Genomic DNA, 17,453 nt, shown 5'->3' with positions numbered 1-17,453 from the left:
CAATAGAAACATCAGGGAAACTGTCCTTTTCTAAAAGCTTTGCATTATTGATTTTATACTGTTAGCTGTTGGTTCAGTTGGTAGTATTCTCGTCTCTGAATCACATGGGGCTGGTTTAGCACAGTGGGCTAAACAGCTGGCTTGTAATGCAGAACAAGGCCCGCAGTGCGGGTTGAATTCCCGTACCGGCCTCTCCGAAAAGGCGGCGGAATGTGGCGACGAGGGGCTTTTCACAGTCACTTCATTGAAGCCTACTTGTGACAATAAGCGATTATTATTATTCTTATTATTAGTATTGTTATTATTATTACAAGGTTGCAGTTTAAGTCCCACACCAGGACTTGAGAGCAAAAATCACAGCTGAAGCTATAGTGCAGTACTGAGGGAGTGCAGTACTGAGGGAGTGCAGTACTGAGGGAGTGCAGTACTGAGGGAGTGCAGTACTGAGGGAGTGCAGTACTGAGGGAGTGCAGTACTGAGGGAGTGCAGTACTGAGGGAGTGCAGTACTGAGGGAGTGCAGTACTGAGGGAGTGCAGTACTGAGGGAGTGCAGTACTGAGGGAGTGCAGTACTGAGGGAGTGCAGTACTGAGGGAGTGCAGTACTGAGGGAGTGCAGTACTATTGACGGTGCTGTCTTTCAGATGAGACCTTAAACCAAGGTCCCATCCTGCCTACTTGGTAGTTGAGGAACCTGTGACACTATTTTAAAGAACAGCAGTGAGGTTGTCCCCAGGGTCCTGCCCAATATATAACCCCATATCAACGTTATAAAAAACAGATTATCTGTTCATTGGAGTACTGTGTCCAGTCCTGGGCACCATACTTGAGGAAGGATGTGAAGGCATTGGAGAGCATACAGAGGAGATTCACAAGAGTGATTCCAGGGATAAACAAATGTAACCATGAGGATAGATTAGAGAGGTTGGGCCTGTTTCCCTTGGTGAAAAGAAGGCCGAGAGGAGACTTGATAGAGGTATTCAAGATCCTGAGAGGTATGGACAGGGTAAATAGGGAGAAACTGTTTCTGCTCAAGAGTACATCAAGAACTAGAGGACACCGATTCAGAGCAATGGGCAAAAGGAGTAGAAGTGATGTGATGAAAGAGGTTTTCAGCCAGACGGTGGTTGGAGTCTGGGACAAACTTCTGAGAAGGTGGTGGAGACATGTTTGATCGAGGTAAACAAAAGGGTGCTGAATTGCTATCTGAAAATAAACAATGTGCAAGATTACGAGGATAAGGCAGTGGAGTGAGATTAGGTAGAGTGCTCTTTCAGTGAAACAGTGCACTCACGATGGGCCAAATAGCCTCCTTCTGCACTCTAATGGTCCTGCGATTATCGCCTTGCTGTTTGCAGGGACTGCCACATTTCCTATATTACAACAATCAGTATATTTCAAAAAGTGTACATTGGCTGTAAACTTCTTTGAAACACCCGCCCCCATGGAAAAATAAAGGAAAAAAGCCCTTGATCTTCATTGCATCATCATGGGAAACCTTGCCTTCAGCTGCCTTGGCCCTGTGCTTGGGAATTCCCCCTGTGAATCCTCTCCATTTCTCTTTCCATCTTTAAAAGGTCCCGAAAACACTTTGACCAGCTTTATGGCCATCGTCCCTAATATCTTCTTAGATAATGCACAATAATACTGAAATGAAACATCTTGGACATTTTATTACATTTAAAGAGACTTATAAATGGAAGTTGTATGGGACCATCTTTTTTTAAATATTTTATTAGTGCTTCTTAGTAACTTGGTTTCTAAAGAACAATTGTTACATAGCACAGTACAGCACAGAGCAGGCCCTTCGGCCCTTGATGTTGTGCCGAACATTGTCCAAAACCAAGATCAAGCTATCCCACTCCCTGTCATTCCGGTATGCTCCATGTGCCTATCCAATAACCGCTTGAAAGTTCCTAAAGTGTCCGACTCCACTATCACAGCAGGCAGTCCATTCCATGCCCTAACCACTCTCTGAGCAAAGAACCTACCTTGGACATCCCTCCTATATCTCCCACTCTGAACCTTATAGTTATGCCCCCTTGTAACAGCTACATCCACCCGAGGAAATAGTCTCTGAATGTCCACTCTATCTATCCCCCTCATCATCTTATAAACCTCTATTAAGTCGCCTCTCATCCTCCTCCACTCCAAAGAGAAAAGCCCTAGCTCCCTCAACCTTTCCTCATAAGACCTATCCTGCAAACCAGGCAGCATCCTGATAAATCTCCTTTGCACCCTTTCCAATGCTTCCACATCCTTCCTATAATGAGGTGACCAGAACTGCACACAATACTCCCAAATGTGGTCTCACCAGGGTCGTATATAGTTGCAGCATAACCCCGCGGCTGTTAAACTCAAGCCCCCTGTTAATAAATGCTAACACACTATAAGCCTTCTTCACGGCTCTATCCACTTGAGTGGCAACCTTCAGAGATCTGTGGACATGAACCCCAAGATCTCTCTGTTCCAGGGCAGCAGGGTAGCATGGTGGTTAGCATAAATGCTTCACAGCTCCAGGGTCCCAGGTTCGTTTCCCGGCTGGGTCACTGTCTGTGTGGAGTCTGCATGTCCTCCCCCTGTGTGCGTGGGTTTCCTCCGGGTGCTCCGGTTTCCTCCCACAGTCCAAAGATGTGCGGGTTAGGTGGATTGGCCATGCTAAATTGCCCGTAGTGTCCTAATGAAAAGTAAGGTTAAGGGGGGTGTTGTTGGGTTACGGGTATAGGGTGGATACGTGGGTTTGAGTAGGGTGATCATGGCTCGGCACAACATTGAGGGCCGAAGGGCCTGTTCTGTGCTGTACTGTTCTATGTTCTATTCCTCAGAACCCTGCCGTTGACCCTGTAATCCGCATTCAAATTTTTTTCTACCAAAATCAATCACCTCGCACTTATCAGGGTTAAACTCCATCTGCCATTTTTCGGCCCAGCTCTACATTGTTCTGAAAAAATAAAATCTTTCAACATGTAGAATTATGAACCAGGTGCACCTTGTATCCCTTTCCAGGCTTCACTTTGCTTTGTACTTCTGAGTTTATCTTTACAATTTGGGGCTAAATTTCCCAGGTGATGTTTCCGGTATATACTCGATTTATTCAATTTCAAATGCATAAAAAACGTTTGAGCTCCAGAGGTGACGTTAAAAATCACTACCAAAATGTAGCTATATTCAGCATTTTTTAAAAGCTTCCTACCAACAACAGCAACAACCTGCTCACAGAAGCTCAGTTTTGGTGCTGTCATGGGCACTCTGTTCCTGACCTCATTACGACCTTGGTCCAAACATGGAGAAAAGAGATAAATTCAATAGATGCAGCAGGGTAGCATGGTGGTTAGCATAAATGCTTCACAGCTCCAGGGTCCGAGGTTCGATTCCCGGCTGGGTCACTGTCTGTGTGGAGTCTGCACGTCCTCCCCCTGTGTGCGTGGGTTTCCTCCGGGTGCTCCGGTTTCCTCCCACAGTCCAAAGATGTGCGGGTTAGGTGGATTGGCCATGCTAAATTGCCCGTAGTGTCCTAATAAAAGTAGGGTTAAGGGGGAGGTTGTTGGGTTACGGGTATAGGGTGGATACGTGGGTTTGGGTAGGGTGATCATGGCTCGGCACAACATTGAGGGCCGAAGGGCCTGTTCTGTGCTGTACTGTTCTATGTTCTATGAGGTGGACTGACTGCCTTGACATCAAGGCAATATTTGACTGAGTGTGGCATCAAGGAGCCCTAGCAAAACTGGAGTCAATGGGAATCTAGGTGGGTTGGGGGGAATCTCCTCTGGTTTGCACAAAGTGTGACTGTTGGAGATCAACCCCCCTCAGTCTCAGGACACTCCTGCAGGAGTTCCTCAAGGTAGTATCCTAGGCTCAAACATCTTCAGCTGCTTCACCAATGACCTCTTTTTAAAAAAATAAATTTAGAGTACCCAATTCATTTTTTCCAATTAAGGGGCAATTTAGCCAATCCACCTAGCCTGCACATCTTTGGGTTGTGGGGGCGAAACCCACGTAAACACGGGGAGAATGTGCAAACTCCACACAGACAGTGACCCAGAGCCGGGATTGAACCTGGGACCTCGGCACCGTGAGGCTGGAGGTCTAACACACTGCATCACTGTGCTGCCCTCAATGACCTTCTCAGAAGTGGAGATTTATTGCACAATGTTCAGTACCATTCATGACTCTTCAGCAACCGTGTTCCTAAGCAGCATGGCCTGGACAACATTCAGGCTTGAACAGATTAGTAACATTACCATCACAAAGTGCCAGACAATGATTGTCTCCAACAAGAGAGAATCTCCCCTTGGCATTCAATGGCATTACCGTTGTTGAATCCCCCCACTATCGATATTCTGGCGTTACCATTGAACAGAAATTAACTGGACCAAATATATAAGTACTGTGGCTAGCAGACCAGAGGCTGGGAATCCTGGAGCAAGTAACTCACTGTTGACTCCCCAAACAAGGCACAAGTCAGGAGTGTGATGGAATAATCTCCTCTTGCCTGGATGAGTGCATCTCCATACTGGAGCTCAACACCATCCATGATAAAGAACCCCATCCACAAACCTACACAAAAACCCTATGAGGCCATCTGCTATGACCAGGAGTCCTATTGAAGTCCTATTCCATAAATACTGCCTCATTGTGAGCAGTTAAGTCCTGAAAGATGTGCTGTTAGGTGAATTGGACATTCTGAATTGTCCCTTTGTGTATTGTCCCTTGTGGCGCTGGAATGTGGCGACTAGGGACTTTTCATAGTAACTTCATTGCAGTGTTAATGTAAGCCTACTTGTGACAATAAAGATTATTATATGTCACCTCATCAACAGTTTTTTCTTCGTTCATGGAATGTTGGCATCACTGGCTGGGCCAGCATTTATTACCCATCCCTGAGGGCATTTATGAGTCAACCACATTGCTGTGGGTCTGGAGTCACATGTAGGCCAGACCAGGTAAGGGTGACGGATTTCCTTTCCTAAAGGAAATTAGTGAACCAGATGGATTTTACCACAATTGATAATGGTTTCATGGTCATCATTAGACTTTTAATTCCAGATTTTTATTGAATTCAAATTTCACCATCTGCAGTGGTGGGATTCGAACCCAGGTACCCAGAGCATTACCCTGGGCCTCTGGATTATTAGTCTAGTGATACCACTACGCCACTGCCTCCCCACCTGTGCTTGTAACAAGGTCTGGATCTGAGTGCTGCTGTTGAAACATTTGAGGGAGAATGAGTAGATATTGCATTAAAATAAAAGCAAACAACTGCAGATGCTGGACTCTGAAACAAAAACAGAAAAATGCTGGCAAAATGCAGCAGGTCTGGCAGCATCTGTGGAGAGAGAAAATAGAGTTAATATTGAGTCCATGTGATTCTTCAGAGCTAAAGAGAGGGAGAAATCTATGAACATAGAACTGGATGCAGGTGTAGGCCACCCGGCCCCACAAGCCTGCCCCGCCATTCAATAAGATCATGGCTGATCTTTTTGTGGACTCAGCTCCACTTACCCACCCACGCACCGTAACCCTTAATTCCTTTACTGTTCAAAGATCTATCCAACTTTGCCTGAAAAACATTCAACGAGCCTCATCTGTTTCACTGGGCAGGGAATTCCACAGATTCACAGCCCTTTGGGTGAAGATGTTCCCCTCAACTCAGTCCTAAATCTGCTCCCCCTCCAATGAGTACAGTCTCAGTCTACTCAGTCTCTCCTCATAAGCCAATCCTCTCAACTCCGGAATCAAACTAGTGAATCTCCTCTGCACCCCCTTCAGTGCCAGTACATCCTTTCTCAAGGAGACCAAAACTGTACACAGTACTGTGACCCCACCAGCACCGTTTACAGCTGCAACATAACCTCCCTGTTTTCAAACTCCATCCCTCTAGCAATGAAGGACAAAGTTCCATTTGCCTTCTTAATTACCTGCTGCACCTGCAAACCAACATATTTGCGATTCATGCACAAGGACACCCAGGTCCCTCTGCACAACAGCATGCTGCAATGTTTTACCATTTAAATAATAGTCCATTTCACCGTTATTCCTGCCAAAATGGATAGCCTCACATTTACCAATATTGTACTCCATCTGCCAGACCCTTGCCCACTCACTTAAACTATTTATATTCCTCTGCAGACTTTCAGTGCCCTATGCAGATTTTGCTCTGCCATTCATCTTAGTGCCATCTGCAAACTTTGACACATTAAACTTAGTCCCCAACTCCAAATCATCTATGTAAATTGTAAACAGTTGAGGTCCACACTGATCCCTCAGGCACACCACTAGCCACTGATCGCCAACCAGCACTCTTTGCTTTCTATTAGTTAACCAATCCTCTATCCATGTTAATACATTACCCGTAACACTGTGCACCTTTATCTTATGCAGCAGCCTTTTGTGCGGCACCTTGTCAAATGCCTTCTGAAAATCCAGATACACCACATCCATCGGTTTCCCATTGTCCACCATGCTCATAGTATCCTCAAAGTATTCCAATAAATTAGTTAAACATGACCTGCCTTTCATCAACCCATGCTGCGTTTGCCCAATGGGACAACTTCTATCCTGATGTTACCTGTCTTTTGTCTACCTCCTTTTTTAAACAGTGGCGTCATGTTGCTGTTTTCCATTCTGCCGGAACTGCCCCAGAGTCCAGTGAAGTTTGGTAAATTACCACAAGCACATTTGCTATTTCCCCTGCCATATCTTTTAGTATTCTGGGACCAGGAGACTTGTCTAGACGCAAAATACCTGTTCAATGCCTCGGTCATTTCCTCATTTCTCATTATTAAATCCCTCTTCTCATCCTCTAAAGGATCAATGTGGACCGTAGCCATTCTTTTTCGTTTTATATGTTTGTAAAAACATTTGCTATCTGCTTTTATATTATGAGCTAGTTTACTCTCATAATCTATCTTGGGCGAAATTCTCCCAACAGGAGACAAAGTGCCGACGCCTGAGTGAAAACCGGAGTGTTTCACTCCGGCGTCGGAGGCCGCTCCTCGCCCCCTATCCTCCCACCCCCAGGGGGCTAGGAGTGGTGCCGCGTCAATTATGCGTGCCAGGCCTTGACGCCGCGTTAAAGCGGTGGCGTGTAAATGACGCGGCCGGTGGCACTTAAATGACATCATCTGCGCATGTGCACGTTGGCCGGCCCCAACCCGCGCATGCGCGTTTGCCATCATCCCCGCGGGTGCCCGCAAGACATAGAGGATTGATCTTGTGGAGTGGCGGAGGAAAAGAGTGCGTCCTTTAGAGACGCCGCCCCCCCCCCCCCCCCCCGCCCCCACAGGCCGCACACGCAGTGTTTGTGCGCTGTTCACGCCGGCAGCGACCAGGCGTGGTTGGCGGCGGCGTGAACCCGTCGGATTGGGCAGGCCGCTTGGCCCATCCGGGCCGGAGAATTGCCGCTCGCCTGTTAGAAACGGCGAGCGGCGATTCTCCGAGTGGCCTGTCGTGAAACGCGGCACACCGTTTTGAAGGGGATGGGAGAATCGCGTGCGGGTGCCAGGACGGCGTGGCGGGAATCGCCCGGCACTCCCGCGATTCTCCCACCCGGCGTGGGGGTTGGAGAATCGCGCCCCTTACTTTTCTGCTTTTTTTTAATGGCTTTCTGTTGACCTTTAAAGATTTCCCAATCCTTTAGTTTCCCACTAATCATTGCCACTTTGTATGCATTTTCCTTTAGATTGATACCCTCCTTTATCTCTTTAGATAGCCATGGCAGATTTTCCCTTTTCCTATGGTCCTTCCTTTTGGATTATATACTGTGTAAGAGGGGGTGGAGCAGCTAGAGCAGAATCGAAGGTCAGTATAGGTGGGAGCTGGGAGAGATTGCAACAGAGATGTAGGTTACGAGACAGAGGAAACGTTCATGGCAGGAGAAGATGCTAGTAGTTGAATAAAGGTAAGATATCAGAAGGTGCTAATGTAAGGATAAAGGTCAGTGCTCAGGTGAAGCAAAATTTAAGAATAAATAACAGATGCCAGTGGGGGAGGGGTTTGGGATTGCAATGGAATAAAACAAATTTGGATATAAAAGAAAGGGTCAAGTTGGAGGAGAAAGATCACAGTCTAAAGTTGTTGAACTCAATGCTGAGCCCTGAGGGCTGTAACGTGCCGAATCGAAAGATAGGATGCTGGTCCTCCGGTTTGCTTTGGGCTTCACTGGAGCATTGCAGCAGGCCAAGGACGGACATGTGGGCAAGATGTTGAGTTGAAATGGCAAGGTTGGGGGTCGTAATTGTATAATTCTTTATGATTCCCTCCCACCACATTACTAGGGATGAGGGGATGAGGCTGCTTGTGGTAGTGATAAAAGCAAATTACTGAGGATACTGAAATCTGACACCAAAAGAGAAAATGCTAGGAAATCTCAGCAGGTCTGGCAGCATCTGTAAGGAGAGAAAAAAACTAATGTTTCGAGTCCAGATGGCTTTGTCAAAGCTCAAAAGAAGTGGTAGCGATTACTCACTTGGGGTAGTGGATTCACGTGAGTGAAGATATGGAAAATTAAAGAAAAATGATGAGGTAATGGAAACCAGCATGTGACAGGAAGAGACAGAGTGTGCAAACATAAAAGAGCACAAGCAATTATAGTCAATGTAGGAGAAACTGGTTTAAAGGGTTGAGAGTCTTTGGAACTCTCTACCTCAGAGGGTTGTGGGTGCACCGTCATTGTCTATATAGCAGCATTAAATGTATTCACATTCTTCGTCTCTCGAGGAATCAAGGAATTGTGGGTGAAATTCTCCGCCCCCCACGACGGGTGGGAGAATAGCGGGAGGGCCTTCCCGACATTTTTGCCGCCCTCCCGCTATTCCCCCCCCCCCCCCCCCCCCCCCCCCCGCCGAAGTCCCGACCCGAATCGCTGCCGCCGTTTTTTTACGGCCGGCAGCGATTCTCAGCTGTTAGATGGGCCGAAGTCCCAGCCCTTTCCGCCGTTTTTACGAACGGCAAACACACCTGGTCTTGCCGTTCGTAAAACGGCGTCACAAACTCGCTATTAATAACCATGGCACCGATTGGCACGGCCGTACCAAGGGTGCCATGGGCCCGCGATCGGTGGGCACCGATCGCGGGCCCGATGCCCGCGCACTACTTGTCCTTCCGCCGCCCCGCAGTATCCATTCGCGGGGCGGCTGAGGGGCAACCCGGCCCGCGCATGCGCGGGTTTCGCGCAAAAACGCGATGACGTCACCCGCGCATGCGCGGGTTGGAGTCTTCCAAACTGCGCATGCGCGGCTGACGTCATATGACGCGTCAGCCAGCGCTAAATCCGGCAAGCGGGCTTAACGATTTTCGTTAAGCCCGTCTTGTCGGAGCCTACGGCGTCGGGCTGCTAGCCCCGACCGGGGACCAGAATCGGTCCCCGGTCGGGAAGGGGCGCGCTGCCGTAAAACCCGCCCGGGTTTTACGGCAGCTTTACGATTTCTCCCGTTTTGGGAGAATCGCGCCCATAGGGAGTGGTTGAAAAAGTGAAGTTGAAGCCTGTGATCAGCCATGATCTTATCGAATGGTGGAGCAGACTTGACAGGCTGTGTGATCTGCTGCTTCTGTATCTTGCGGGTTTTTGAGGAAATTGCATAGCTGGGAAATCATTGATCAGGTCATTATGGAACAGCTGCAGAGAGCTTAAAAAACCCATTTGTAGAGAGAATTCTATGAAAGTGCAAACACTGCACAATCTTCCCTGAAGCTGAGGGTAGGTTCTACAAATGAGCCAATAATTCCAGGGAAAACAGACCACAGAATCACAAATACAGCACAGAAGAGGCCCTTCAGCCCATCGCGTCTGCACTGACACATGAAGAACACCTAACCTGCCTACCTCATCCTATTTACCAGCACTTGGCCCATAGCCTTGAATGTCTCCTCAAAATGGTGCCAGAGCATGATGACTCTGCAAGTTCTCCCAAACAGATCCTCCAATCCAATGTTATGACATGCCAAGTACTAAATTTTTAAAGGATGTGAGGCAACCCGTCTCTACCACCCTCCTAGGCAGTGCATTCCAGACCGTCACCACACTGTGGGTTAAAAACGTTTTTCCTCAAATCCCCCCCCCCCCAAACCTCTTGCTCCTGACCTTGAATTTGTGTCCTCTCGAAACTGACCCTTCAACTAAGGTGAACAGCTGCTCCCTATCCACTCTGTCCATGTACATCTCGATCAGGTCGCCTCTCAATCTCCTCTGCTCCAGAGAAAACAACCCAAGCCTATCCAACCGGAATGTCTTCACTTCTTCCTTCATTACAAAATGACTTCCAATTATTACCCTCCCAAAGTTGATGAAAACCTTTCACACATTGTCATTCTGTTCTAACATGTATGTCATATTAAACAACTCTACAAAGTGAAAGGAGAGGCTTTAATGTTTTTTGTCTTGAACTTATTTTTTGTTGGTGCATAGGTCTCCGGGTCTGTTTATTTGATGTTGGAAGAACAGATCCTATGAATGAGACTATATCATTCCAAACGGGCTCCATTCCTATTCCATTCTTTTGTTACAGATAACTCTCAGTAACCTTGTATCAGTTGATGAAAGACTGATATATCGACCTCATCCTGAGAATCCAGAAACGTGAGTACAATGGAACTTTATTAAAGCATCTAGATAAGACTATTTTCTTTTACTGGTTATATCTTGCTTTTGACTTTTTTTAAATCTAAAAAAAAATTGACTGGTTTGTCTTGAGCAATGGCCTAGAGCCTAGACATTGTGATCAGTGACAAACGGACAGTGTTTGCCATTTGCTGTGTTCATAGCTGTCCACAGAGAATTTTCAGGCTACTGAGCAGAGATTCACCATCACTGGACATATGAACCATTGTGGCACCCACCACAGAGGATCTGTGGTGTGTGAGCTGAGCAAGCAACAGTGAGACACTTCAATCAATCACACACAAGAGTATAAACCAGGAAATAGTTCGTTTAAACAATAAAAACATTTTTTAAACTTTCAAAACAAATTAAATTTTGGTGAATGAAATTCCACACTGTGAAATTAAATGATCAAGGCCAGAGATGTTGTTTGGAAGTGATTGTGACTAATTCCACTTGCACCCAAATGCATCAGCCCTGACTTTCTCTGTTATGTGCAGTAAATAATTAATGGGTCCCTTCTGCAATTTCACATCCTTATTTAGATTTCAATGCTGAGTCCAATGTTGAGCTACTGATACAACACAACCTGGATGAGCAAATGTAACTTTTAGAGTTCTGCGTTTAACTATACATGTGAAGTGACAGTTCAATTTTCTTCACAATAATGGAGAGTGCTGTTAGCTTCACAATTGTTCTGGAAACAAAATCCAGGCCAACGTATTTTATTTAATGGGAGACGGTGACTTCAGATTTAAGTTTTCAATTAAATTGAGCAAATGCCCATTGAAGTCCAGGTTGCTGAGATGCCATGTTATGAGAAAACAGAGAAGTTACCAGAACTGAACTGCACTGTTTATCACCATGACAAGGACTTGAATATTTTTAATCACTTCTGTAATATCCTTTTATGGTATCAAAGACTATTACGTTCTGCACCATATGCTACTCTCTTCTGCATGTGAAGAGGATGTGCAACCAAATGTTGAAACTCCAAATTCAGATTTATGCTAGTCGACATACCTACTTTTTGACGAATCAAAGTACAAATGGTCCTGAAAAAACAACTCGAGGGAGATCTATAGTATGTAAAGTGTTTTTTTTATAAAAGCATACTGAATTCCTTTTTTCCAAATAAGGGTAATTTAGTGTTGAATATCCATCTGCCCTGCACATTTTTGGGTTGTGGGAGTGAGACCCACACAGACACAGGGCGAATGTGCATACTCCAGACGGACAGTGACCCGGGGCTGGGATTGAACCCGAGACCTCGGCTCCGTGAGGTAGCAGTGCTAACCACTGCGTCACCGTGCTGCCCTTGCAGTATGTAAAGTTGAATCATTATAGCTTTATTCTAGATTTTTGAATACCAACGGCATATAATTAATACATTCAAACATTTAAGGATTTAATTATGCTACGATATTTAAATGCGAATGTTTTGACATAATTGTAACCATATAATTGAAATATTGGCTCACCTGACAATATGTTGAATTTTAGGACCATTTTAACCCAGGAGGCAATAATCACAGTGAAAGGAGTTATCCTAAGTAGCTATTTGGAAGGATTGATGGCCAACACAATCTCTGCTAACGCAGGAAAGGTATTTGTGCAGTTTCATTTGCAATTGATATCTTTTTGGTCTACACAATGCTAAAACCATTCTGAATGGGAATGTATCCAAATGCTTCTAATCTTTAAGCTTGGAATAGATGAGAAACCACAGTCATTAATTAAAATTATTACTCTCAAATTCCCCCCCCCCTTCATTCTAAAATGTTATCGGGCACCTACTCGGGTTGTTTTGTGCCAGCAGCATGAGCGATGACCTCAGCTGCAGAAATAAATATACAGTGGAATCGATGAGGGATTGCAAAGTGAGCAGCAAGAAAGTGTTAGATACTTTTTTTTTTCATCATTCTGAAGTCTTTATGGTTTGTTAAATACATCAGTTATTTTGGCAAGTTTGATAACTGATCTGACAAGTTGAACTTGGCATTTTTAGTTGCCCTCTATGAACAGAGGAATAAGAGGAAACCATTCAGCCCCCTTGACTTATCTTACAACATTTCAAGATTTTGATGTACTAATTTACATTTACTATTATTACAACACCCGGGTCCAGTGTATAGTCAGCTTCAGCCCCACAGTCCCGGAGTCCCAACATAAGTGAATTAACCAATAATTTGTGTATTTTCCTGAGATCTTTGACCCTTGGCTGCTGGTGGCCGTTTTAGCTCACTTGGCCTGACAGCTGGTTTGTAATGCAGAACAAGGCCAGCAGTGCGGGTTCAATTCCCGTATCGGCTGAGGTTATTCATGAAGGCCCCTTGTCTGAGGTGTGGGGACCCTCAGGTTAAACTACCACCAGTCAGCTCTCCCCTTCAAAGGGGAAAGCAGCCTATGGTCATCTGGGACTATACCTTTCGCTAGTTACAGGCACCAGATTTGTAAATAAAACATTATAAAACTGCTTATTTCTAACCAGAGTAAAAGATGAGCATATAATGGAACAATGGTCTACTATTCCCCAAACACCATCCCACCCTTCACCCACATAAATAGGGGGAAAGGGGAAGGATCAAAATAACGGGGATTAAACTGGATTCAAGATATTTGAGGATCTCAGCTGCTGAGGTTGAGGTCTTTGTAGGCGATGATCAGAATGCGAGGTGTTGAACCATCGGTTCAAGCTGGGCCACTCAGGCCAGATTCTCAGCCTGTGGAATCCCCTCTAGGGATCCCCTCTAGGGACACACTTCAACTTGTGTCGAGCTGAGCCGTACCCATGGAAGATGCATTTCAGGTCTGCTCAGTTTCTGATATGTGGTCAGCTTCAGCAGACTCATCAACATCTTGTCTCAGTTAAACAGAATATCAGTGCAGCAGTTTTTGCGAGGCCTTCAGGTGGTCTGGTAACTTTAATGGGAGAGGATTCCGGAAACCGGAAAGTTCCCCCTCCCCAGCTGTATCTTCAGATTTTGAATGCTCACTAACTGCTCTGTTTACCTGAAGGAAATTCCACCCCTTCTGATAGAGAGATCCGGGAAGATTCTGCTCAGCTCTGCAGTTCCAATCAAAATTGAAACCAAATACACACAGCCACCAAGCAGGACGTTCCAGAATAAAAAGCACCAATCCACATCGATGATCTGCTTAGCCCCGGGGTTGCAATGGATTTTATTGGTTGCAAGCGAAGTCTGTCAAGACATGTCACCACTGATTTCAGAGTACATCCTGCTACTGTTTTTTAAAATTTATATTTAGGCCCCCAGCAATGCCCAGGGGCAGGAATTATAACAGCCAGAATAACAGGAATTAAAAAGAAAAGAGTCTGACGGGAATTCACAAGAAGGTTCCTTAAACTAGCACAGGCCTGAGCTAATCACTGGTTTCAAGTCCATTGGATAGTTAATACTTGAGATTATGTGCTGTAGTTTCCGTCCAGAATTGGGAGGAAATATGGCCTTTTGGCTAAAATGAACGGAAGGTCAGGTGTAATGCCTGGATCTGGTATGTCCCTCATGGTATGTGGGGACCATGAATTGGATTCAATTTGAATTGTTTTTTGGAGCAGGCAAGGACCTGGATTAGGGGTTTGCACCTGCCCACACTGAGCTCTGGCTTTTAATTCTGATAAAGTAATAAAAAAAAATACTGTGATGCTCTTTGCTGGCGACCTTTGAATAATTATGGAATCACCTGAATGGTAACCATGATGAAGGAAGACCAACTAGCCGACCAGACATGGGGCTGGATTCTCCAGTCGCCGACGCCAAAATCGCATTTGGCGAACGGCCGGAGAATCCCAAGTTTCTGACCAAATCGGGGGCGGCACCGTTTTCATGATGCTCCGCTCCCTATGCCGCACCACGTATCAGTGGCCTCAGGACAGTGCGTGAGGCCCGCCTCCCCGATGCTCTGTCCCGGACCAGCCGAATCCCTGACGACGTGGGTCTCTCATGGTCTCATCCGTCGGGAACTCAGTGTGGTGGCTGCGGACTCAGTCCAGTGCTGCCAATCAGGGGAGGGCCGATCTGCAGGCAGGGGGGACATTATGGGGGGCTGGACATGGGCACGTGAGCCGACCTAAGGGGGGGGTCACTATTCCGCCATGTAGCACGGCTGACCCGACAGTTCTCCGGGGAATATCGGCAGCTAGAGCGGGTGCTCTACGCTGCCGTCCTGCTAGCCCCCAGCAAAACGGGGAATCAGAGGCCATTTTGCACCAGTTTTCCTGGCGTAAAACGCCACTGTTCCCATACCGGCATGGGGACATCGCCCCAGAATCGAAGAATCCAGCCCATGGTGTCTAGAACGAGCTGCTGTAGTCGAGGCAGATACAATTTTGTCTTTTAAAAAGCATTTGGACATGGGTATAGAATACGGGTAATTGGGACTAGCTTATTGGTTAAAAACTGGGCGGCATGGACAAGTTGGGCCGAAGGGCCTGTTTCCATGCTGTAAACATCTATGACTCTTTTCAGGCTCACAGTGTGTCTCATACACATGCCAGAAGCTACATAGATTGACACACATGGCTCTGTCCTTAAAGGACTGCAGGAGGAGCATGTCCATGCATTGTGCCTTTTTTAATTAAACACAAGATTCTCTTTTAAATATTTTTAGTAAGGCATTTGTATATACATTAAACACAAGCAAAACCGGAATAAGAACAAACAGGAAATCTCATAACAAATAAATAACTCCCAACCTCCCTTCCGTTCCCCTCCAAGCATCCTGCCTCCTCCATTTTAACCCCTTTATTTCCCCCCCCCCCCCCCCCCCCAACTTGATTCTCTCCAGCCTAAGGAACTCGGCCAGATCGCTCACCCACACCCACAGCTCCACTCCAACAAAATCCATCTCCGGGCTACCAGGGAGGCAAAGGCCAAGACTTCGGTCTCTCTCGAAGTTCTTAAACTGTAGGGATTGGAGTTCATTGCCGTTGGGTAGCTGAAGGTCGCTAGCCTGTCCTGAGTAGAAGTCCCTAACGGTCAGTGTCTCCTCGTCCTGTCTCAACCTCCTAAAGATGGTGTCTAGCCTGGCTTGTTCGAACTTGTGGTTTCCACAGATGCCCCCCCCCCCCCCCCCCCCCCCCACCACACACACACACACACAATCATTTTGTTGACTGCATTGAAGTAGGCCTTGGGGATGTAGATCGGTATGGATCTAACAGGAAGAGGGACCTGGGAAGCACGTTCATTTTGATCGTTTGTCCCCTACCCGCCAGGGAGAGCGGGAGTGGTCCCATCTCTGCAGGTCCTTTTTAACTTCCTCCGCCAGACTGGTCAGCTTCCACTTGTGGATCCATGTCCTGTCGTCAACAATCTGGATCACCAGAGAGCGGAATTTGCTTTGGGCTAGTTTGAATGGTACTTCCTCCAGCTCTGCCCTTTCCCCTTTTGGGTTCACCGGGAAGATTTTGCTCTTGCTCAGGTTGGGTTTGTAGCCCGAGAAGGTTCCAAACTCCCTCAAGGGCTTCATGATCCCTTCCATGCCGCTTTGCGGGTCCGAGATGTAGAGGAGCAGGTCATCCGCCTAAGAGTGAAACTCTGTGCTCTCGGTCTCCTCTTCGGGTTCCCTTCCCCTTCTCACGGCTCTGAGGGCAATTGCCCGCCCTCCCACCATGAGATCAACCATACTTACCCTATGGATGTACTCCTGCACTACAGGATTTCCCTTTGTTAGAGGGCCATCCAAAATGGCCGTGGTCACCATACTCACTATGAGGCCCATGTTAATAATATATCATTACTTAATTAGCTGAAAAGCGTTTTGAGATGAAATGAAAATCCCAGATGCCCAGAGATCGTGAAAAGCACCAACAATGCAAGTCTGTCTTGTATTCTTACTTTCCAGCTAGTGACGTACTTTTGAAATGGAGCCAATGTTGTAATGTAGGAACCATAAGCAAGACCTGACAAATAGCAATGTGAAAATGGCAGGATCTACCTTTGTTAGGTGTTGCTTGAAGATGAATATTGGCTAGGGCAGGAGGGAGAACTCCCTATCTCTTTGTCAAAATATTTCCAGAATCCTTTATATCCACCTGAGAGGGAATAGGGAGATTCAGTTTAAAGACAGCACTTCCAATGATGCAACACTTCAGTAGTCTAATCCTTATAACAGTTCAGCATGTTGGCTATATCTTGGATCTCCAGCCTGATATGCCTGGCCCTATGTAGTACTTTATCACTCTGTCTCCTAACATAGCATCAGTTATTTCTGATCTTTTGAAAATCTGATTTTGTTACCCTCAATTGACATCTATATTTATCCATATTTTGTTTCATTTCATAAAGTTTTTGATTTCCACTCCAGAGAATCGATGACCAAAATCTAAGCCGACACTCCAGTGCAGTGTCGATTAAATGCCGAATTGTCCGAGGTGACATCTTTCTGATGAGCTGTAAACTGCAACCCCGCCTGCCCCCTCACAAGGACCTAGAAGACCTAACTTGATAGCACTACTTTGAAAAGAGAGGGAAGTAAGCAGGAAATTATCCCAGATGCCCTGACCAATATTCATCCCTCGATCAATGTCACGTGCAGATTATTTGGTCACCATTTAATATTGGTGGGAGCTGGCTGTGTGCAGATTGAGGTCATGAAAGCTGCTTAGTTTTTGGACGTCGCTATTTATCCATTTTGGTTTCATTTTAACAAACAAGCTTTTTATCTGAGGGACTTGCATATATTCATTGTCCATTTGTGTGACTTCCTTTGTCATCCGCACCAGTTTTCCCCACCTATTATAAAGCCCCAATTAAAATTACCCCAAATCCTCCTCCTCAAAAATATACCTTTCTTAAAATCTGCCCTTAACATTAACTCGGCTAATGAATTTAA

At 46.1% G+C, this 17,453-nt stretch overlaps 1 protein-coding gene across 4 annotated transcripts in view; it reads left to right on the top strand.

The window, feature by feature from the left end:
- The window catches only part of prelid3a (PRELI domain containing 3A), a 31,974-nt gene that overhangs the window by 11,429 nt on the left and 3,092 nt on the right, over positions 1 to 17,453 (top strand). For all 4 annotated transcript variants that reach the window (XR_005462019.1, XM_038808660.1, XM_038808659.1 and 1 more), the window contains exons 4-5: positions 10,504 to 10,574; positions 12,099 to 12,201. Coding sequence is in view for 3 of the 4 variants with exons in the window: in XM_038808660.1 (XP_038664588.1) it covers positions 10,504 to 10,574; positions 12,099 to 12,201 (174 nt within the window). In the remaining variant the exon portion in view is untranslated. The remainder of the gene's footprint in view (positions 1 to 10,503; positions 10,575 to 12,098; positions 12,202 to 17,453) is intronic.

Source organism: Scyliorhinus canicula, chromosome 10 (genome assembly GCF_902713615.1).
Source record: "Scyliorhinus canicula chromosome 10, sScyCan1.1, whole genome shotgun sequence".
Classification (NCBI taxonomy): domain Eukaryota; kingdom Metazoa; phylum Chordata; class Chondrichthyes; order Carcharhiniformes; family Scyliorhinidae; genus Scyliorhinus; species Scyliorhinus canicula.
This window is presented reverse-complemented; position numbering and strand designations above follow the sequence as displayed.